The sequence below is a fragment of the Pyrus communis genome, chromosome 16 (genome assembly GCF_963583255.1).
Source record: "Pyrus communis chromosome 16, drPyrComm1.1, whole genome shotgun sequence".
NCBI lineage: Eukaryota > Viridiplantae > Streptophyta > Magnoliopsida > Rosales > Rosaceae > Pyrus > Pyrus communis.
The window spans coordinates 3940879-3959871 of record NC_084818.1 but is presented as its reverse complement, the minus strand read 5'-3'; the positions used below and the strand labels follow the sequence as shown (position 1 = coordinate 3959871).

General features: G+C 36.2%; 2 protein-coding genes and 1 long non-coding RNA gene across 14 annotated transcripts in view; 2 read left to right on the top strand and 1 right to left on the bottom strand.

The window, feature by feature from the left end:
* The window catches only part of LOC137720194 (receptor-like protein EIX1), a 38765-nt gene continuing 19772 nt past the window's right edge, over window positions 1–18993 (top strand). For 5 of the 12 annotated variants that reach the window (XM_068459215.1, XM_068459214.1, XM_068459216.1 and 2 more), the window contains exons 1-12: window positions 1–146; window positions 891–992; window positions 1154–1225; window positions 1933–2086; window positions 2424–2476; window positions 2746–2893; window positions 3206–3295; window positions 3413–3528; window positions 3710–3843; window positions 4009–4058; window positions 4220–4276; window positions 4450–4501. The gene's annotated coding sequence lies outside the window, so the exon portion shown is untranslated. Of the gene's footprint in view, window positions 147–890; window positions 993–1153; window positions 1226–1459; window positions 1532–1932; window positions 2087–2423; window positions 2477–2745; window positions 2894–3205; window positions 3296–3395; window positions 3529–3709; window positions 3844–4008; window positions 4059–4219; window positions 4277–4449; window positions 4502–18993 lie in introns of all 12 variants that reach the window. The other 7 variants (XM_068459217.1, XM_068459220.1, XM_068459223.1 and 4 more) reach the window with 7 other exon arrangements.
* On the top strand, window positions 7247–10415 carry LOC137720193 (receptor-like protein EIX1). The gene has a single exon (XM_068459210.1). The coding sequence runs from the start codon at window positions 7255–7257 to the stop codon at window positions 10279–10281; it is 3027 nt and encodes a 1008-aa protein (XP_068315311.1). The 5' UTR covers window positions 7247–7254; the 3' UTR covers window positions 10282–10415.
* Window positions 14901–18304, bottom strand: LOC137721356 (uncharacterized). The gene is made up of 4 exons (XR_011066632.1): window positions 17197–18304; window positions 16791–16871; window positions 16561–16659; window positions 14901–16122 (listed from the first exon to the last, which is right to left on the bottom strand). It is a non-coding gene; the product is annotated as an uncharacterized lncRNA (long non-coding RNA).

The window sequence follows — 18993 nt, the reverse complement described above, 5'->3', positions numbered from 1 at the left end:
GACAAGTTAGGATTGTATTCGGTGGGATCGACCGCTCAGTGTGGGATTTGGTGAGGGGAAGGCATGCGGCTTACAGAGAGGAGGAGAGAGAGAGGGAGAGGGAGAGAGCGTTCTGCAGCGCGCTAGCAGTTTTCGTTCAGATCCAGGTTTGTTTTTTTTCCCTTAAAATTTAGATTTTTTTTCGCCATTTTATGTTTCGTTCAGATCCGGGTCCGTTTGGTTGCCGAGAAATTCACTTGAAATTTTTCTTTTTGTTGGGTTTCAATTTGTTATTTGGGGTCGCGTCTGGGATGAATTGCTTGCCGGCATTTGAGTTCGGCTTCTGGGATTGCGAAATTCTTCGATTCGAAGTATTGCTTGTCGGCATTTCATAGATCACATTATGCATTATGTTAGTGAATCGTGCTGAGAACATGTCAATCATATTTAGGTTCTGTGCAAGGAAGGGGACATATGAATCCTGCTCTTGATGATTCAATATGTCATCAAACATTACTTAGGCTTCTAATTTCATACAGAAATCGAAAACCCATTTGGTGAGCCCTTGAGTCGGGCTACGCTAGAACATTTGGAATGAGAGTGGTCAAAGCCAATCATGTTTTTGTATTATTTTCGAGTTGAAAAATTAGGTTTTGCTTCATAAGAAGTTCAAATTACACTCTATTGGCTCTGAGACTTGGAAACTCAATATCTTTGTGATGTTAGATTAACATAGTTAAACTATATTTTCTTTTGATGGACATATCTAAATTTCTGTATTTGCACTGTAGGGATATCTTATCTGGTGAAGTGTTCAAAATCCTTCTGCTAACTGATTTAATAGGTTGAATTTGTATCCAAGGTTTTCTTCCAATATGGTCTGAACTATTTTGTTTAATTAATGAAAACAGGTCACTTCTCTCTGTGGTGGTCCCTTAGAGTTTACGTTTATCGTGCAAAGCACAGAAGACCCTGCTAATCGGGCTGTATCTATGCTACTATCAGAGCTTAAGGTATACGCAACAATAATCATGGTTTCTTTAATATAAGAAGAACATCCAGGACAAGTCATATATAATATATGCTTGGAAGCACAAGTTTAATGCATAACATTTTTTAGGTTACATGTGTTCCCAGAATGATCTGTTTTACGTTTAACTTCATTTCCTTGCAGGGCGAGGTTGATGTTAAGATTGTTGTGGCTGGTATTTCAACAACCTGCAGTCAGAAAATTCACAACCAATTGGTATGTACCTGATTAAAATAATTTACGCTTTGCTACCATGCTGGTGCAATAGCAAGGTCTTGCACAGTTTAAGTGTTATCTTATCAAATCATTATGTACCTATAATTGTTCTATATGACGAGTTTCTTTTCTTTATGGAATACAGGAATATAAATTTATTACTAAGTCTTAATGGTGTAGGGTATATGTAAATGAATTCAATTAGAACTCACATTTTTGTTTTCTGTTTTGTAGCTGCCTTGATCATTAGTTGGTGATATTTGAGAGATTGGGTCATCTGGTTGTTTGGATTTAAGTGGGATTGAGGTTATATTTGCCGCTTTTTGTGATTTGGGTCTGGGTTATGGTTAAGTTATTGCTATTTATTCTGGGTATTTGCTGAAATTTGTGTTCAATTAGTGTGAGTTCTGTAATTGGTTTGTGTTCGTTCATATAACCTTCTGTTCTTGGAATGTGATTTAGTTGTGGCTCTTTCATTTGATTCTTAATTCTTTATGATTCAGCATTAAGTTGATATTGATGATGAATTTTTCCTTGCGATTAATGCTTTCATGTTTAAATCTTAATAACTATACTTGCTTCTCTTGGGTGTATGTTTTGCCGGTCATGAAAAACTGTCGGCCAGTCTTTTTGCACTACTCTTTCGCACTCTTTTCCGTGGCTATCATGTTTCTCTCTGACCTTATAAATTTTGCCTTCATTCACAGCAAAAAACCTTGCGGCGAGCAAACAGGCATAACCAATTCTGCCAGAATTGCTGGAGAATTCCACAACCAAGGTCATCGAGTATGGCCGGAAGCATGTTGAGGGTCGAGACAGCGATAGCACCGATGTTGGCAAGAGCGGCGACCCCTTTTCAAGGTACGGTCTTCACTGATTTCAAGTTTTAGTTTGTTTGTGATTTTTTTTCTTTTGGATTTGTAGTTTATCCTTTTGTACCTGACAATTTTTTATCCAAAATTTTTTTCGCGCTTGATTTTCCTGTGAATTTATATGGGTTTAGATTTTTATTGTTAATTTACTGATGTTGGGGATCATTTTGGCTTCTAGATTGGTTTGAACATTTTTCTGTCTTTGTTTTTTCCTTTGTGTAGTTTTAGTCAGATTGAAGTGTAATTTGCTATTTGAGATTTAATTGAAGTGTTTAGGATTATCTATATATATAAACTAAATCACTATGCTGCAATCAAACCCACAGATTGTTGGGTCCAAAAGAAGAAGAAGGAGTGAACAACATGAAATTGGCTTTGGGTAAGCTTCCACTCTCTTCTGTGTATGATCTCTTTGAGAAGTGATTTTGGTTTGTGCTTTCAAAAAAGATGATGGCAATTTCATATTTGGACAGAGAAAACAATAGGCATGTATAATGAAGTGGAATTTTTCGTGGTATTATCAACATGCATGTTATAAAGAATTCTTCATTTAATTTTCGGGTTGTGTGTTTTGTGCTGTTTCATTCGTGACTTGTGTGTTTTGTTGTATCTGATTCCGGTATCTGATTCGAGTATACGTCATTGAAGAATGTTAATGAATCCAAACATGGGTTTTGGGGTGTTCTTGCTGGAAAAGCCAAAGACATTCTCGATGATGATGATAATGGAGTTCAGGATTATGATTCACCCCGAACAACAAGGACGGATATGCTGTCTATGCCAACAAGGGGGTAAGGTGAGATATAGTTTTCGTCATGTCTTTATAGTAGCTTGGCATTTTCCAAGGACTTTTAGTTGCTGCTGCATTGTTGAATACATTAAGAATGGTCCGGTAAACCAGAGAGGGAGTCATCAGCTTATGGATCTGTTAACACATCCAATGTGTTGTAATCTTTTCGCTACTTAAACATGTTAAGACATCAACTCTAAAAAAAACTTTGGTCTGCTACTTTACTTATGGTGCTGTTTGTTTACTCCAACGATAATACCTAGCTAGGATAGCCTTTTCTTTGTGTCTTAATTATTGATAGTGCTATCATCATGGCAGGCTATGTTGGAGCAAAAACTGTGCAGGCAAAGACATAAGAGTGATGGATTTTGGAATGAAATGCAGAGGATATCATTTTGTGCTGCTTAAGTAAAAGTTTCCTCTTCTGTTATATTTGTGTGTTGGATATTGTAGAAAATTAATATAAGTTGTATATTCATGATAACTGACTGATTAAGTTTACTTACAGGGGGTCTATATGCACAGGAGAGCTCAGCATGAGGGTGCTGTTGGTTTACCTTGCCTGGAAGTGTTGCAGTGCGGGGTTGTTCAAGAAAAAAGGTTTTAAAGGATCCTTTGCAGATGCAGGATCTTCTGCTAAGGTATGGGAATTCCTATTGTTAAATGATAACATTGTAATCCGAGTGTAATTAGTTTAGGTTTTTTTTTTTTTTTTTTTTTTCTTTGAAATGTTATTTACAATGTCAGAATGTTTCTTTGAATTCAGTTGCTAAGGTTTCTTTTTATAATTTCCCCTTTTAAGACATTTGCATTTTTGTCCAGATTGTGTGAGCCGTTGCTTCAGCCAAAACAGGTGCTCTCTCCATTTTTCATCTCTTCCATACTCAAACCCTAGCTGCTCCACCTCTCTCTCCCACACATAAGCAAACTCCATCTGAAAGCCGAAGAATCCAAAGGTAAATCCCTTCGAACTCTTCGATTATCAACCAGATTTCAGACTGTTTTTGGGATATACACTGCTATTTCATATAGTGTTAGTTCAATAGTTTAATCCTAAGACCTAGCTCATGAGACATCAGAATTTCGATTGACTTGGCTTTTGTCCAATGCCTTTTTTGTAGGAACAACAGGGATTGTCGACTACACAAACTTAGAAGATATGAAGTACGCGGTAAGTCCTTTTACTTTCTCACTCCAGAGTCCAGACATTCATATTTTCTGTAACCTTCTTTGGAGCATGGGTACTAGGTTGTTGAATATTGCTTTTTCAACATGTCGATGTGTCTGAAGTGTCTATAAGAATCTCAAACCTCATAAATAATTTCCATGCAGATCAAAAAGCTTGATGGCTCTGAGTTTTGAAATGCTTTTGACCGCCAATCTGTTCGCGTATGAATCTTACAAGTTGAAAATTTATTTTCTTTCCTCCTGTATTTTTGTTTATCTTTTGCTCTGTTGGGTTTTTTTTCCAATAACTCAAAGGGCCGAAAGGTATTCCCTTTTCATATTCTTCTCTCCCAATTTCTTTAGGGTTAATTTCAATTTTCTTATGCTATTTGCAGTGGTGCTGTTTAGGGTTTAACTATTTGATTTCACAGATTCGTTTCAGACACGGTAAATAGTTACATTTTAAATTCGTATTTCATAACTTGGTTGCTTGATTCTAATGTCGATTCGTTACAACAGAAGTGAACTTTTTCTTTCAATAATTTAATCTGATGCAACTCTGTTTTTGTTCTCTCATGTCTAGGTTGGTCACGGACATGGGGAGAAGAGCACTTTGGAAATGGGTACGAAGGGAAATAAACTTGCTGAACTGCATTGGCATCTATTGTTCTGGTTTTTCTTTGACAAGTTAACTTGCTCTCTCTTTGCAGTAAGGTGCACAAATATGGAAAAGGCACGACAGGGGAAAGCTGGGATATTGTTGTGGATGAGGAGACCTATTACGAGTGAGTCTGGACTTGGTCCTGGTTCTGTCTACATATAGTATGTTGAAGCTCCATTTCTTGAAATAGCTTGCATATTGTAGGTTGATTCACATTCATTCTGTTTACTCGAGAAGGTCCATTTCTGACAATCATTTTGTGGCTAATTGTGGTTGATTCAGAATGCACGGGCTAATTGTGGTTGCATCCTAGCTAGCTACGAAGGGTCTTTAGTCTTAGCCACGACTTGTACGAAGGACTGTTCCCAGTTCCTGGTGGGGTTGTGAATATGACTCTACAGATGGCCTACAGATGGACTAGCTTCTTAAATGGAAGTATGTATAGTTCAACCCTTCTTATCATCTTTGAGTAAGAAAAATCAAAGCATTAATTATTCTGCATGAGTTTTCATGCATTCACCATCGTGTGAATACATAAGAATTTTTGGCCAAATTTTCCACATAAAATTTAGAGAGTTTTAACGAAATACTCCTGGTACTCGGTCTTAGCTACGACTTGTATGAAGGACTGTTCCCAGTTCCTCGTGGGGTTGTGAATATGACTGGTCTTAAAGTTCTGCCCCTACAGATGGACTAGCTACTTACATGGCCGTATGTACAGTTCAATCCTTCTTATCATCTTTGAGCAAGAAAAATCAAAGCTTTAATTATTCTGCATGACTTTTCATGCATTCACCATCGTATGGAATACATCAGAGTTTTTGGCCAAATTTTCCACATAAAATTTAATTCTCTCAACTTCCTAACATTATCAAACATTAATTTAATCCTCTGAACAAATTAAAGAAAGATAGTTTTAAAGTTAAATCTGATCTGGAGATAAAGTTGACAAGTATTATTACACGGCAACTTGATGATGTTGTTGGTGATGTATCTGGATTGGCCGTGAAATGGTATGGAATTTGTTTATGGTTTTACCAACTACACAAACTGAGTCGTTTTTGCTCTTATCTGTGGGAGTTTTATGGGTTGTATCTGGTGTGCCTTGCCATGAATAGCTGAATAGTGAAGGATCATTGCTCTTATCTGTGGGAGTTTTATGAGTTGGATCAAGCTGGCATATGATCTTTGAATATTATCATTCTAATTTTCTGAAGGTAAATAGAAAAATTGCTTGTAAATCGAACAATGTTTCATAATCTTTTGTATGGTGGTCCTATTGTTGATCCAAAGCCACAAGAACTTTGTTGGTCTAATCTTTTTGGCATGTAATTAGAAGTCTGATCTTTTGTGTGTATACAAGCAACAATATCATTTAGATGCTTTTAAAACCCGCAGCATGGGCAATTTTTGCTAGTTATAACCAAATGTATGAAATTGAAATGTTATAGAAATGTTGTACGAGGTTACAATTGGAGAGATTTTTCAATGTGACCGGAACATAGGATGGTACATCACATGTCATTATATAAATGATAGAGCATGGGATGAAAAAAGTTTCGTTAGAATTGTACCAAAATTTAAAGAAGTAAATTGTAATTTACCCTTTTTACTTTCACTTGCACATTTACGTATTTGACGCACAGCTTAGGTGGGCGTATTATATCCCAGTAAAAATATCACATCCATAAAAAAAATTAAAGTTGAATCTGATCTGGAGATAAAGTTGACAACCTGATGATGTTGCTGGTGATGTATCTGGATTGGCCGTGAAATGGTATGGAATTTGTTTATGGTTTTACGCTACACAAACTGAGTCGTTTTTGCTCGTCTGTTGGAGTTTTATGAGTTGTATCTGGTGTGCCTTGCCATGAATAGTGAAGGATGGTCTTTCATATACAATTCGATCATGATAATGTTTCGAGGCATTTCAAATTATTCCACATGTAAATAGTTTTGAATTCAGAGTTTAGTCTTTCAATTTCAAGCTGGCATATGATCTTTGAATATTATCATTCTAATTTTCTGAAGGTAAATAGAAAAATTGCATGTAAATCGAACAATGTTTCATAATCTTTTGTATGGTGGTACTATTGTTGATCCAAATCCCTTTTTACTTTCACTTGCACATTTACCGGTTTGACGCCTAGCTTAGGTGGGCGTATTATATCCCAGTAAAAATATCACATCCATCAAAAAAATTAATTTTTCATCTATATTAATACAATGTATTTGAAGGAGCGACGATTCCCAATTCCAAGTGGGGTCTTAAATTAACTTGTGTCTCTATAGATGTGGACTAGCTAGTCCTAAATAGCCGCTTAGTTTAATCCATCTTATCATCTATGAAACTTTTGTCCAAGATTCCAAAAGTCCGTCCGACGACTGCTGCTCTCATTGATGTGCACCGATTTGAAAATGCGGTCTCATGCCGTAGAGGATGGTTTAGAAAAGGTGAGGCTCCCTACTATATGTAGGTAGCACTACTGTGGATCCTTCATTGCTCATACACATCACCTGCTTCATACACTTGAACTTTATGGAGAGAACCATGAGAGTTGTTTTACTACTAATCAGGTTTCTAGCCATTGCAACCATTACTTTCCGTATAGGTTTATGCAATGGAATTCCCAGTTGGCCTCCACTTTGCAAGGAAAGCGAAAGACATGCACTTCTGATGTTCAAGCAAGATCTCGAGGACCCTGCCAATCTGCTTGCATCGTGGGTTGCAGAAGAAGATTCAGACTGTTGCAGTTGGTCAGGAGTTGTCTGTGATCACATGACCGGCCACATCCACGAGCTGCACCTTAATAATACCGACCCTTATTTGGAATCTTCCTTGGGTGGTAAGATAAATCCTTCTTTGCTCAGTTTAAAGCATCTCAACTACTTGGACTTGAGTCAAAATAATTTCAGTACAACACGAATTCCTAGTTTCTTTGGTTCTATGACAAGTTTAACACACCTTAATCTTGGAAACTCAATTTTTGATGGAGTAATTCCTCATAAACTAGGAAATCTCTCCAGTCTACGCTATCTCAATCTCAGTAGTTATGGTCTGAAGGTTGATAACCTTCGGTGGATTTCTGGTCTTTCTCTGCTAAAACACTTGGACTTGAGCCATGTAGATCTTAGCAAAGCATCTGACTGGTTGCAAGTTACAAACATGCTTCCTTCTTTGGCAGAGTTAATTATGTTTGGTTGTCAACTTGATCAAATTCCCCATCTACCCACCGCAAATTTTACTTCCCTGGTCGTCCTTGATCTCTCTGAAAACTATTTTAATTCTTTGATGCCGAGGTGGGTTTTCAGTCTTAAAAATCTAGTTTCTCTTCATCTCAGTTTTTGTGGTTTCCAAGGTCCAATTCCTAGCATTTCACATAATATCACATCTTTGAGGGAAATTGATTTGTCACACAATTCTATTAGTCTTGATTCGATTCCCAATTCTATTCGGAATATGACTGGTCTTAAAGTCCTTAATCTTGTGGTTAACAACTTCAATTCTACCATACCTGAATGGTTGTATAGCTTGAACAATCTTGAGTCCTTGCTTCTTTCTTACAATTTCTTACGCGGTGAAATATCGAGTTCCATTGGAAACATGACATCCCTTGTCAATCTTCACTTGGATGGTAATGGGTTGGAAGGGAAAATACCAAATTCTTTGGGGCATCTTTGTAAGTTGAAAGTTCTTGATCTGTCAGAGAACCATTTCACGGTTCGAAGACCATCCGAAATCTTTGAAAGTTTGTCTAGATGTGGTCCAGATGGAATAAAGTCGTTGTCGTTGGGGAATACTAATATATCAGGTCCCATTCCAATGTCACTAGGAAATCTGTCAAGCTTGGAAAAATTGGACATATCTGGAAATCAGTTTAATGGAACTTTCACAGAAGTTATTGGTCAACTCAAAATGCTAACGCAATTGGATATATCTTATAATTTGTTAGAAGGTGCAGTGTCGGAAGTTTCTTTTAGCAACCTTACAAAGTTGAAGCATTTCATTGCAAAAGGAAACTCATTTACTCTGAAAACTAGTCGAGACTGGGTTCCTCCTTTTCAACTTGAAATTTTGCTGCTGGATTCCTGGCATTTGGGGCCTGAATGGCCGATGTGGTTGCGGACACAAACGCAATTACAAGTACTAAGCTTGTCTGGTACACAAATTTCAAGTACTATTCCAACTTGGTTTTGGAACTTAACTTCCCAAGTAGAGTATTTGAATCTCTCTCACAATCAGTTGTATGGGCAGATTCAAAATATAGTTGCTCTTTCAAAGGTTGATCTTAGTTCTAACCATTTCACTGGTGCATTGCCTATTGTTCCCACCTCATTATTTTGGCTAGATCTTTCCGATTCATCATTTTCTGGATCTGTTTTCCACTTCTTCTGTGATAGGCCGGATGAAACAAAGGGACTTTTTGTTCTTCATCTCGGGAACAATTTTCTCACTGGAAAAGTACCCGATTGTTGGATGAGTTGGCAATACTTGAGATTCCTAAATTTAGAAAACAACAACCTAACTGGGAATGTCCCAATGTCCATAGGATACTTAGAAGGGCTGGATTCACTGTACTTGCGCAATAATCACCTGTACGGAGAATTGCCACATTCCCTGCAGAACTGTACTTGGTTGTCAGTTGTTGACCTTAGTGAAAATGGGTTTTCCGGAAGCATACCAATATGGATAGGGAAAAGCCTTTCATGGTTGCATGTTCTTAACCTTCGTTCAAATAAGTTTGAAGAAGATATTCCTAATGAAGTTTGTTATTTGAAAAGTCTCCAGATATTGGACCTTGCACATAACAAACTCTCAGGAATGATACCGAGATGCTTCCACAATTTGAGCGCCATGGCTGATTTTTCAGAATCATTTTTGTCACTGTTTAGCATTGGTTTTCATGCTGTTCCAGAATCATTTGTAATTCAAGACAATGAAATCTTGGTAACGAAAGGGATAGAAATGGAATATACCAAGATTCTGGGATTCGTAAAAGGCATAGACCTTTCATGCAACTTTATGTATGGAGAGATCCCTGAAGAACTTACCGGCCTCCTCGCATTGCAGTCACTCAATTTATCGAATAATCGTTTCACCGGAAGAATTCCTTCAAAGATTGGTAATATGGCACGGTTAGAATCTCTTGATTTTTCCATGAACCAACTTGATGGTGAAATTCCTCCAAGCATGACGAATTTGACATTTCTGAGTCACTTAAACTTGGCCTACAACAATTTGACGGGACGAATTTCGGAAAGCACTCAACTGCAGAGCCTCGATCAGTTGAGCTTCGTCGGCAACGAACTATGCGGAGCTCCACTCAACAAGAATTGCAGCACGAATGGGGTGATACCGCCAGCAAGAGTTGAGCAAGATGGAGGAGGTGGATACCGTTTACTAGAAGATGGGTGGTTCTACGTGAGCTTAGGAGTTGGATTCTTCACGGGGTTTTGGATTGTACTTGGTTCTTTGCTGGTAAACATGCCATGGAGCGTTCTTCTTTCACAGTTGCTGAATAGGATAGTGCTTAAAATGTATCATGTAATTGTTGAATATGTTTAGCTTTGTTTTGTATTTTGCGTAAGTTTGTTGGCATTTTCCTTGCTGTGACGAATATGCCAGTATGGTTGTGTTGTATGATTTTGTCAAATTTCATCCTCTTGTTTCATTGTATTTTTCTTTCAGGTTTAGCTTTAGAGGGGTTTTGTTTTCGTTTCTAGAGGGGTAAGGCTAAACCACCTGAACTCAACCACCTGCACAACCCCGACTAGTCCACCAATGACTCTAATTTACTCAGAGTTTTAATTTGCTAACGACTTAATTAATTTATTTATTAAAGGGTAATTAAAGAAAATCTAGTTGTGAAGTCCTTGTAGTTTGTATTGACCAGTATTGACGGATAAGAAGGGTAGTATGGTAAAAAAGGTGGTGTTGAAGTGAGGCAGTTAGTATATTTGGAAGTTGGTTAGAATTGGCGGTAAAATTAGTCAGAGCTGTTATTACTAGTAGCTTAAGAGATAAGGCAGCCATTGAGCTATATAAGTGTGTAAGAATCTTGTAGTATTCATTCGAAGAAATATACAGAAACTCCTAACCTCTACTCTCTCTGCAATTCTCTTTCATTCTCTCTAAGTTTTCTGCTTTTCTTCAATTCTCTGTGCACTGTAATCATGGTTTCTGAGCCGGCCGATCCTTGGTTTCAATTCCAATGTGCAAGTCTTCTTGATTGATTGAAGCTCGATGGTAGCTGCAAGTTCTCAGGGATTTCTGCTCAAGGGTTCAAGATTTTCATTCGTATCAGGTTCTTTGTTTGTGATTTCACAGTGCACACCATCTGTTTGCGTTATGTTCTAGTTGGCGAATGTTTGTTATTTTTCTGAAGGATTGAAGGCCCATAGCCATTGTTAGACAATTGAAAGGCCCATAGCCATTGTTTGAGAGCATAAGAGGCCAATAGCCATTGTTTGATCAAGATTTGTTGGTATTCATTCAGTTGTTTCATTGAAAAAGGCCGATAGCCAGTAGCGAAGAATCTATGATAGTGTATTTGGTGTTCAAGAACAAGTCTTGTTTGTCTGCAATATAAATTTCTGGATTGATATTCTATGTAATCTTTTTCAAATGGCGGAAGCTATTGTTAGAATTGAAGGGTTGCTTGGTATGCTTACAGTGAAGCTTCTAGATGATAATTTTATAAAATGGATTTTTCAGTTTCAATCTGTTCTTAAACTGTGAACACAATATAAACTGAAGTTTACAAACTCAAATACTTCAAGGCCTCGCTCGATGTCTATGATTGAATTGGACTGAAAAATCACTAGATTCAATGTGTGTCAAAGAAAGAAATTTGGAAGGCAAAAGAAGGATTAATCATGAAGAACATTCCAATCGCCAAAGAAATGGTAGGATTGGAAGGGATAAGCTTACTTCATGATTGATTTTAGATTCCAAAAGCACTTGGAAGAATCATCAAACATGTGTTTCTTGCGGGCACTTCAAGTGCATTTTTAAGATTCACTTAGATTTTTACTGAGAATTGATTTTAAAAATATTTTCACAAAAAACACTTTCTATTACTTTATAAGTAATTACAAATGGCCCTTAGACAAAATTTAGAAGTTGACTTCTATTTCTTCCTTCGACATTGAATCTTAGTGAGTTATCGAAAAACACAAGTTTTTTTTTTTTTTTTACTATATATGTAAAAAAACGAATATAAATACAAAAAAAAAAACAAAAACAAAAACAAAAACGAGAACTTTAATGGAAAAACACAATTTTTTTTTTTACTATATATGTAAAAAACGAATATAAATACAAAAACCTAAAATTAAAAAAGTTACAGTAAAAATTTAACATAAGAAAATTTAAAATAATGTTGGAATGAAAACAAAAAACTTGAAAGAAAAACATGAACGTGCTTAACCAACCCTCACAAACTAATACGCAATAGTGGGCAATTTAAGAACACAAATTTAAAAAAAAAAAAAAAAAACTTATACGTCAAACATATGTATGCAACAACATTTGAGTAAATCATGACACACTTATTGAGATAAATAAGAAAAGTAAAACTTATACGTCAAACATATCCTTTCCTACGCCATCATAGACAACATCAACGCCATTGTCGAAAATTATTTCTTTCACACGAGCAACAAAGTCTTCTTCCTTACAGATTATGACATGGTGGCATCCATCCTCCTTGGCTTGAGCTGCTTTCTCTTGAGTTGATACGGTTCCTATGACAGTGGCACCGAGGGCATTAGCCCACTGGCATAAAAAGGATCCAACTCCACCAGCGGCTGCGTGAACAAGGACCATGTGTCCATGTTCGCTGCATAACGACCCTCAAGTCGTATCTAATAACGACAAGTAACAAAAGTTTCAAAATTTGAAAAGGGGATGGCCAGTGTTATAAATTCAATTGTAGAATGCAGTAATGTTAAGATTATTGAAGCCCTTTAATTAATTATATACTTTTCTGTTCAGATGAATTATAAAAATGTTCTGCATTGCCACATTTGTTTTCAAGGAAGATGAAAATGAGTAAATGCAGTTGCCACATTTGTTTTCAAGCACACTCCTACAGTCGGGAATTCTCCCTATGTCTCTCCTCCTTTCTCTTCAATGTTTGATTGGTATTTTACTGTTATTAGGTTTTCCATTTTGGTTTTTGCCTCAATCAGAGAGAGAGAGAGAGAGATGTTCTTGCAAACAATCAATTGGTGTGCAATTTGTGAGGGAATTTGCTCCATTCTTTCTTTTGGTTATTTTACGTTTTTGGTAATTAAACTTTTTGTTTTACTTTGTCTTTTTTATTTTGTTATGTTCCTCTAATCCAGGAATTCGACCTATTAATATTTTTGTAAATTTTAATTATGTTTATAAGTGTTGGAAAGTGGATGCTACTTGCTATTGTTCATGGACATTAGATAAGAACTTGCATTTAAAATCTCATGTTGTTTGACAATTGCATGAATAACATTTAAATAATTACTTTACGCAAAGTGAAAATGAAAAACATGACAACTTTTTAGAACGTGCATGGTAAAGAAAAAGTTTATCTTTACATAATACATTTAAAATATATCTTGACAATTACAATGGAAGAAAAACTATCATAATACACCTTTAGGGACGTGTAGCGTCCGTGATGCAAAAATGCTTAACGTGCGTATGGAGAGGCTAGTTCTTTATAAATTACTTTAGTCTAAAGTAAGATTTGAAATTGGCACTGTTTAAATGAACAGTGTTTGAATCCGAATTTTATTCTATTTAAGACCACACCACTACTTTTCAGAGTGGCCTACGAGAAAATATGCCCGCACGTTGCTGCGGGAACTTGTTGTTTCAGGTTTAATCGGATGAATGAAACACATTTAAGTTGAATAAATTCAACACAATTATGAACAAACAGAGGGATACATGAGTGAATGAGATTGATAAGATAAGCAATTTTTTTTTATATACATTCAAGTGAGCTGGCATATAAACACATTGTACAATGAGCAGGAAGAAACTGAATGTCTTTGATTAGAAATAGATGGTTTCCAAAAAAGTTCTGTTTCCTGAAGAAACATGTAGTTCACACATAAAATTTCAGTTACCAAATCCAAAAAAAAAAAAAGAAACAAAAACAAAAATGTGACTCTATATGGCTTTCTTACTACACAAAAATATCCCTTAGTTAAAGCATGCCACACATCATCACATTGCTATTATATGAAGTATATTCCTCAGTGGCAAGTAATATACTCTCCTTAGCATGACCTCTCAATCCCCTAAGCATCTACAAACCATGAACTAAGGGTGGCAATCTGACCATGGTTGTGTATGTCAGGTCGACTCTATGCAATTGAATATATAAAATTTAAGCAGCCCCAGACAATCTCCTAAGCATCTACAAACCATTAACATTATTTGCCCAATTTTATCAAATGCTGGATAAACGATCACAATTTACTCCCTTCCACTTTCCACCTAACTCCAAACTAACAATATTGATAAATTTTTATCATCACCTTTAACAAAACAGATTACATCGAAAAGAAAAAACAAAGTTCCTATGCAAACAAATTTAAGCAGTTTCAGATAGTCTCCTAAGCACAAAATTATAGTTCAATAAAGAAAAATCCTGATCCAAAGCTCCAACTTTTTAACCCAAAATGAAAACGAAAAGCATGGAACATATAATTCAGTTTTGTTATTAGATTCTCCAAATCCCCAATTTAAATCCATTGTAAAGATAATACCATCGACTAAGGGTGGCAATCACAGAAATGGAATCCAGGTAAAACCAAAATGCATTAAGAATCCTCAATAGTTAAACTATAAGCTAAATCAAGTGCTCCGAAGATAAACCCACAAATTTCCAAACAAAGCAAAGAAATTGAAACTGTGACATGAAAACTAATTAAAGTTCATATAATGTGATTGTATCATTAGCTAAGAGGCCACATAGAATGTCGGTACTGCATGGCACAAAAGCAGTGTAAAATCTACATGTTTAGGCAATATCATCACGCTTGAGAATTTGAAATGCACAAACACTGCACACACTCACACACACCGGAATTCATATTATGATCCAAAAGCTTTCAAACTATGCATCAAAAGCAAAAGCAAGATATAAGAAACGAAAATGAAAAAACAAAATGAAAGCTAACATATGTCTTGACCAACATATTTATAAGATATGGATACCAATCCACTGGACTCTAAACAGTTATGAACCAGCTTCTTCCTCCCACGACCCGAGTTTTTGAAAATTCCAAAGAAAATAAATCCTTTAGCAATTCAGAGAAATTTGAGGACCAAATCTGATTAAATTCTAGTTAAATGAGCAAAGCTACACCAATTAAATGAGAAATTAAAAATAGTTTGAATCTAAGAAATAGAAGAACGATCACACTAAGACTCCCAAGACGACTATATTCAAACATTTTAGAGACGAAAGGCGCATAGGCAGGTCAAATACTTTTAGTAAAATGCAATGATTTACCAATCTGACCACCAGAAAGGAGCACACAACACCAATCCGAGAAATAGGAACTTCGGGATTGAATCCAAAATCACCTGGTCAATGAATTTAATAAGTTTAGGGATTAGGTTACTGAAAGATAATTGAAATCATAAAGAAACCAAAAGTAGGGGTAAAATTCTATACATGGAAAGACAGTGAAACCTAAACCCTTATTTTCAAGCTCAATATATTTTCCGTTTTTATCATGCGAAACCCATCGAAAGCCAAAGTTCCCGATCATGTTTACAACGACAAACACATCACAACTTGTTGTTTTTAAGTGAAACACGTCCAAAAGTCAATAAATTTGTTGTTTTTTTTTTTTTTCCATGAACCAAGCTCAACCCACTTTATGATTGCAAGAAACACAAAAAATACAAAAAAAAAAAAAAAAAATGCACACAGCATGAACCTTACCCAAAAAATCTTCAAGAAACAACACAATCTCACCAGCGGTGAAACAATAATGGCCTTGCGCCAATAACCATCAATAACTAATGGGTCTGTGCCTTAAAACTTGTTAATAAAAATTAACAAACAATGGGAGCAACAAAAGCTTGTTAATAATAATTCTACAAACCATTAACATTATTTCTCGAAATTTCTTCCCCAATTTCATCGATGACAATTTTATTGATGGCAATAGATGGTCTCCGAAGCATTTGCAAACCATTAACATTACACCAACTTAAAGACATAGCAATTATACATTCCACTGTTATCGTGGTCATACATAGTCAAAGGATGCCACAATTACATAGCCAAATCCAGTCTCGACGTGAGCAAGAAAAAAAAAGTAACAACAGTCATGAAACCACCGTAAACAAATATACCTCAAAAGCCAAAGGACCAAGTGCTCCATCCAACGATCCAAGTTTCTGATAACCGCAAACACAGCAAATCCATTAGCACTAACTCACAGAACAACGACGAAAATAATAGCTCAGAAACAATGCTGAAATTCCATTAGCACTAATCACACACTGCCGGAATAGAGATGCCAGCAAAGCTTCACCAATTAAATGACAAAGACTAAAAACCACAAACAGGAAAAAAATAAAAACAGAGTTATCAGACAGGAGGAAACTGCCAGAATGATACTGGCAGGTGGAGAGAAATATATATATGTATATATATATACACACACACACTCAAAATTAGAAGAAAAATAAACATGATCTTATTTGTCAACAAACAGGAAAAAGAATACAAAGAAGGCGTGGAAAGCTTCAACCAAAAACAAAACAAAGAAAAGGCTCAACTTGTAACCACACTTATGGAGGTAATTACACACGGAAGTTTGAAAGTCATTATACCTCCTGTTAGATTCTCATATCCTCACTTGGGCTTCATATGGAAAGATTTTCTTGACAGTTCCTTCTAAAAGTGTTCCATCCTTAAAGGTATAACAGTTCCTGAAACATTATATGGCAAACCAATGTCAGTTCTTATGAGAATTAAGATCACAGAATCTCAGAACAAACAATGAGAGAACATAGCAAGCAACAAAAAACATGAATAAATTAAATGTCGAAATCCAACTGACCCAAGCTTCCTTCTCACTCAATACCAAGTCATTCTTAGCTTCGTCTATTTGAGTAATATGCACATGCATCCGGCAACCCACCTACACCATTAGGACCCAACATGTGTAAGAAGCAGATTAACAAACATATGCAACTATCTAAGGGAGGGAAAAGTTAAACAATGAAAAGTTGTCAGTGCCCTATTTAGAGGCTGAGGCGGGATGCGAATACCCAGCCTACCCTGTCTGTTGCCATTCCTAGTCTCTTTACTTGTACAAATAGCTTCACCAAAAAGAAGATTTTCAAACTTGAATTTAAAATTTTCACTTAAGTTCAACACGTCAGGGACGAATTGATTAACTACAATATCTGTTGAAAATATATGACAAAAAGTTAAGTTTGAATACTGATCAGGAGGTCAAATACCTTCACCTAAATACAATGCTTTAGCAAGCTGACCACCAGTAATCTGCACACAACACCAATCTGAGAAATACGAACTTCGGGATTGAGTGAAAAATCACCTGGTTAATAAATTTGGATTAGTATTCTGAAAGAGGATTGAAATATTAAAAAAACAAATAAAAGGGGTGAAATTCTATACATCGAATGACAGTCAACCCTAAACCCTGGTTTTGAAGATCAATATATTTGTTGTTTTTATCACGCAAAACGCAAAGAAAGCCAAAGTTGTTGATCATGTTTACGATGAGAAACACTTGACAGCAACTTTAAAAGCATGCTTGTTAAAAGACATAAGCTATAATCAAACCAAACAGAAACATTAAATCTATTTCTAACAACAGCAACCATAATTTGCTACAAAAAATAACATATCTCAACATATTTGTCAGGAAATGATTCACATTGCATCATATATGAATGAACAAAAACCAGATGCATAATGTATTTTAGAGGGATAAAAAAACTGACTATTTGATTCATAGGGTCAGCACAACAACAAATAATAGGGTAATGAACAAAAAGGAGCAAATTGCATACACTTTGATTTCTGCAGAGAAGCTATAACACTGAAAGACCAACACAACAGGAAGAAAAAGAGAAATGAAGAGGAAGTGGTATTATCAGACAGTGAAGAAAGCAGCACAAAATATATGTTTTTCTGTCCCAATTTAATAATTTAAAAACAAATCTTGCACTCCCAACTAAAAGTTGAATAACCGAACTAGAACCAGACAGAAAACAAAGCAAGAAAAAAAACAGGTTTCTAAGCAGGTTCAAACCAGAAACAATGAAATAAGGGAAAATTCAGTTCAAAAGGGACACTTAGCTTTGAAAGGAATTGAAGCTGCCAGCTGGGAGAAATCCTCATCAATGCTTACAGAGATAGCTTCCAGCTGGAACCAAATCTCTGAAACCAACCCTCGGTTTAGGCGTCCCTTCATGCCTCACCGCTTCTCTAAAGCAGATCTCACCAAGAAAAAACAAAACCCAAATTCCGGGCAGGCCTACCTATTGCTTTGCTCATCTTACCCATTCCTCTCTCCTCAAATTTTTCCTTCCGGGAGTCCTCCTCTCTGCCATCGGACGACTCCTCCTCTCTCTCTTCTCTCTCGCATCACACGACACCCCCTCCTCTCTTCTCGCTGGTATCGTTGCAGGCTAGGCCTGCCCGTGTCGGCCTTCCATCCGAAAAACCCAACCACAAACAAAACCCACCAACCCAGTAACAGCCCAAACCCGCAAAAGCCCATACAACTAACCCTGAAAAAAAAAAAAAAACCCAGGCAAAATCCTTGGAGCAATGGCATGTCCGTAAATAGTGTGAAATTGGGATCCAAAAACTATTCATTTGTACAGTGCAATTGAAAAGCCTTCTTTAGACTAAAGTAATGTGTTTGGGTATGAATTTCAGTTTAATTACGATCATGCCACTGTCGGCCTTTGGTTTGGTATTGATGTGTTTTGGAAAAAAAACTGTTTCTGCTGTGCTGATAAAATAAACTCATTTTTGCTACTTCATGTTTTCAGTTTTTTTTTTTCTTATATCTAAAACTGTGAAAATAAGCTATTTTTAAATATTTATCAAACACATTTTTGAATTCAATTTTTTTTATACCCACTTTTTATAAAATGAGCTTAGTACCAAACCAGTAGGTTTGCATATTTCAGCTTTTTTACGAAGCTCCCATTGGTTCGAATAACGGGAATGCCCGTTTAGGGTTAACATTGCACGGTTGGGGGCAAAAGTTGGGTGGGCAT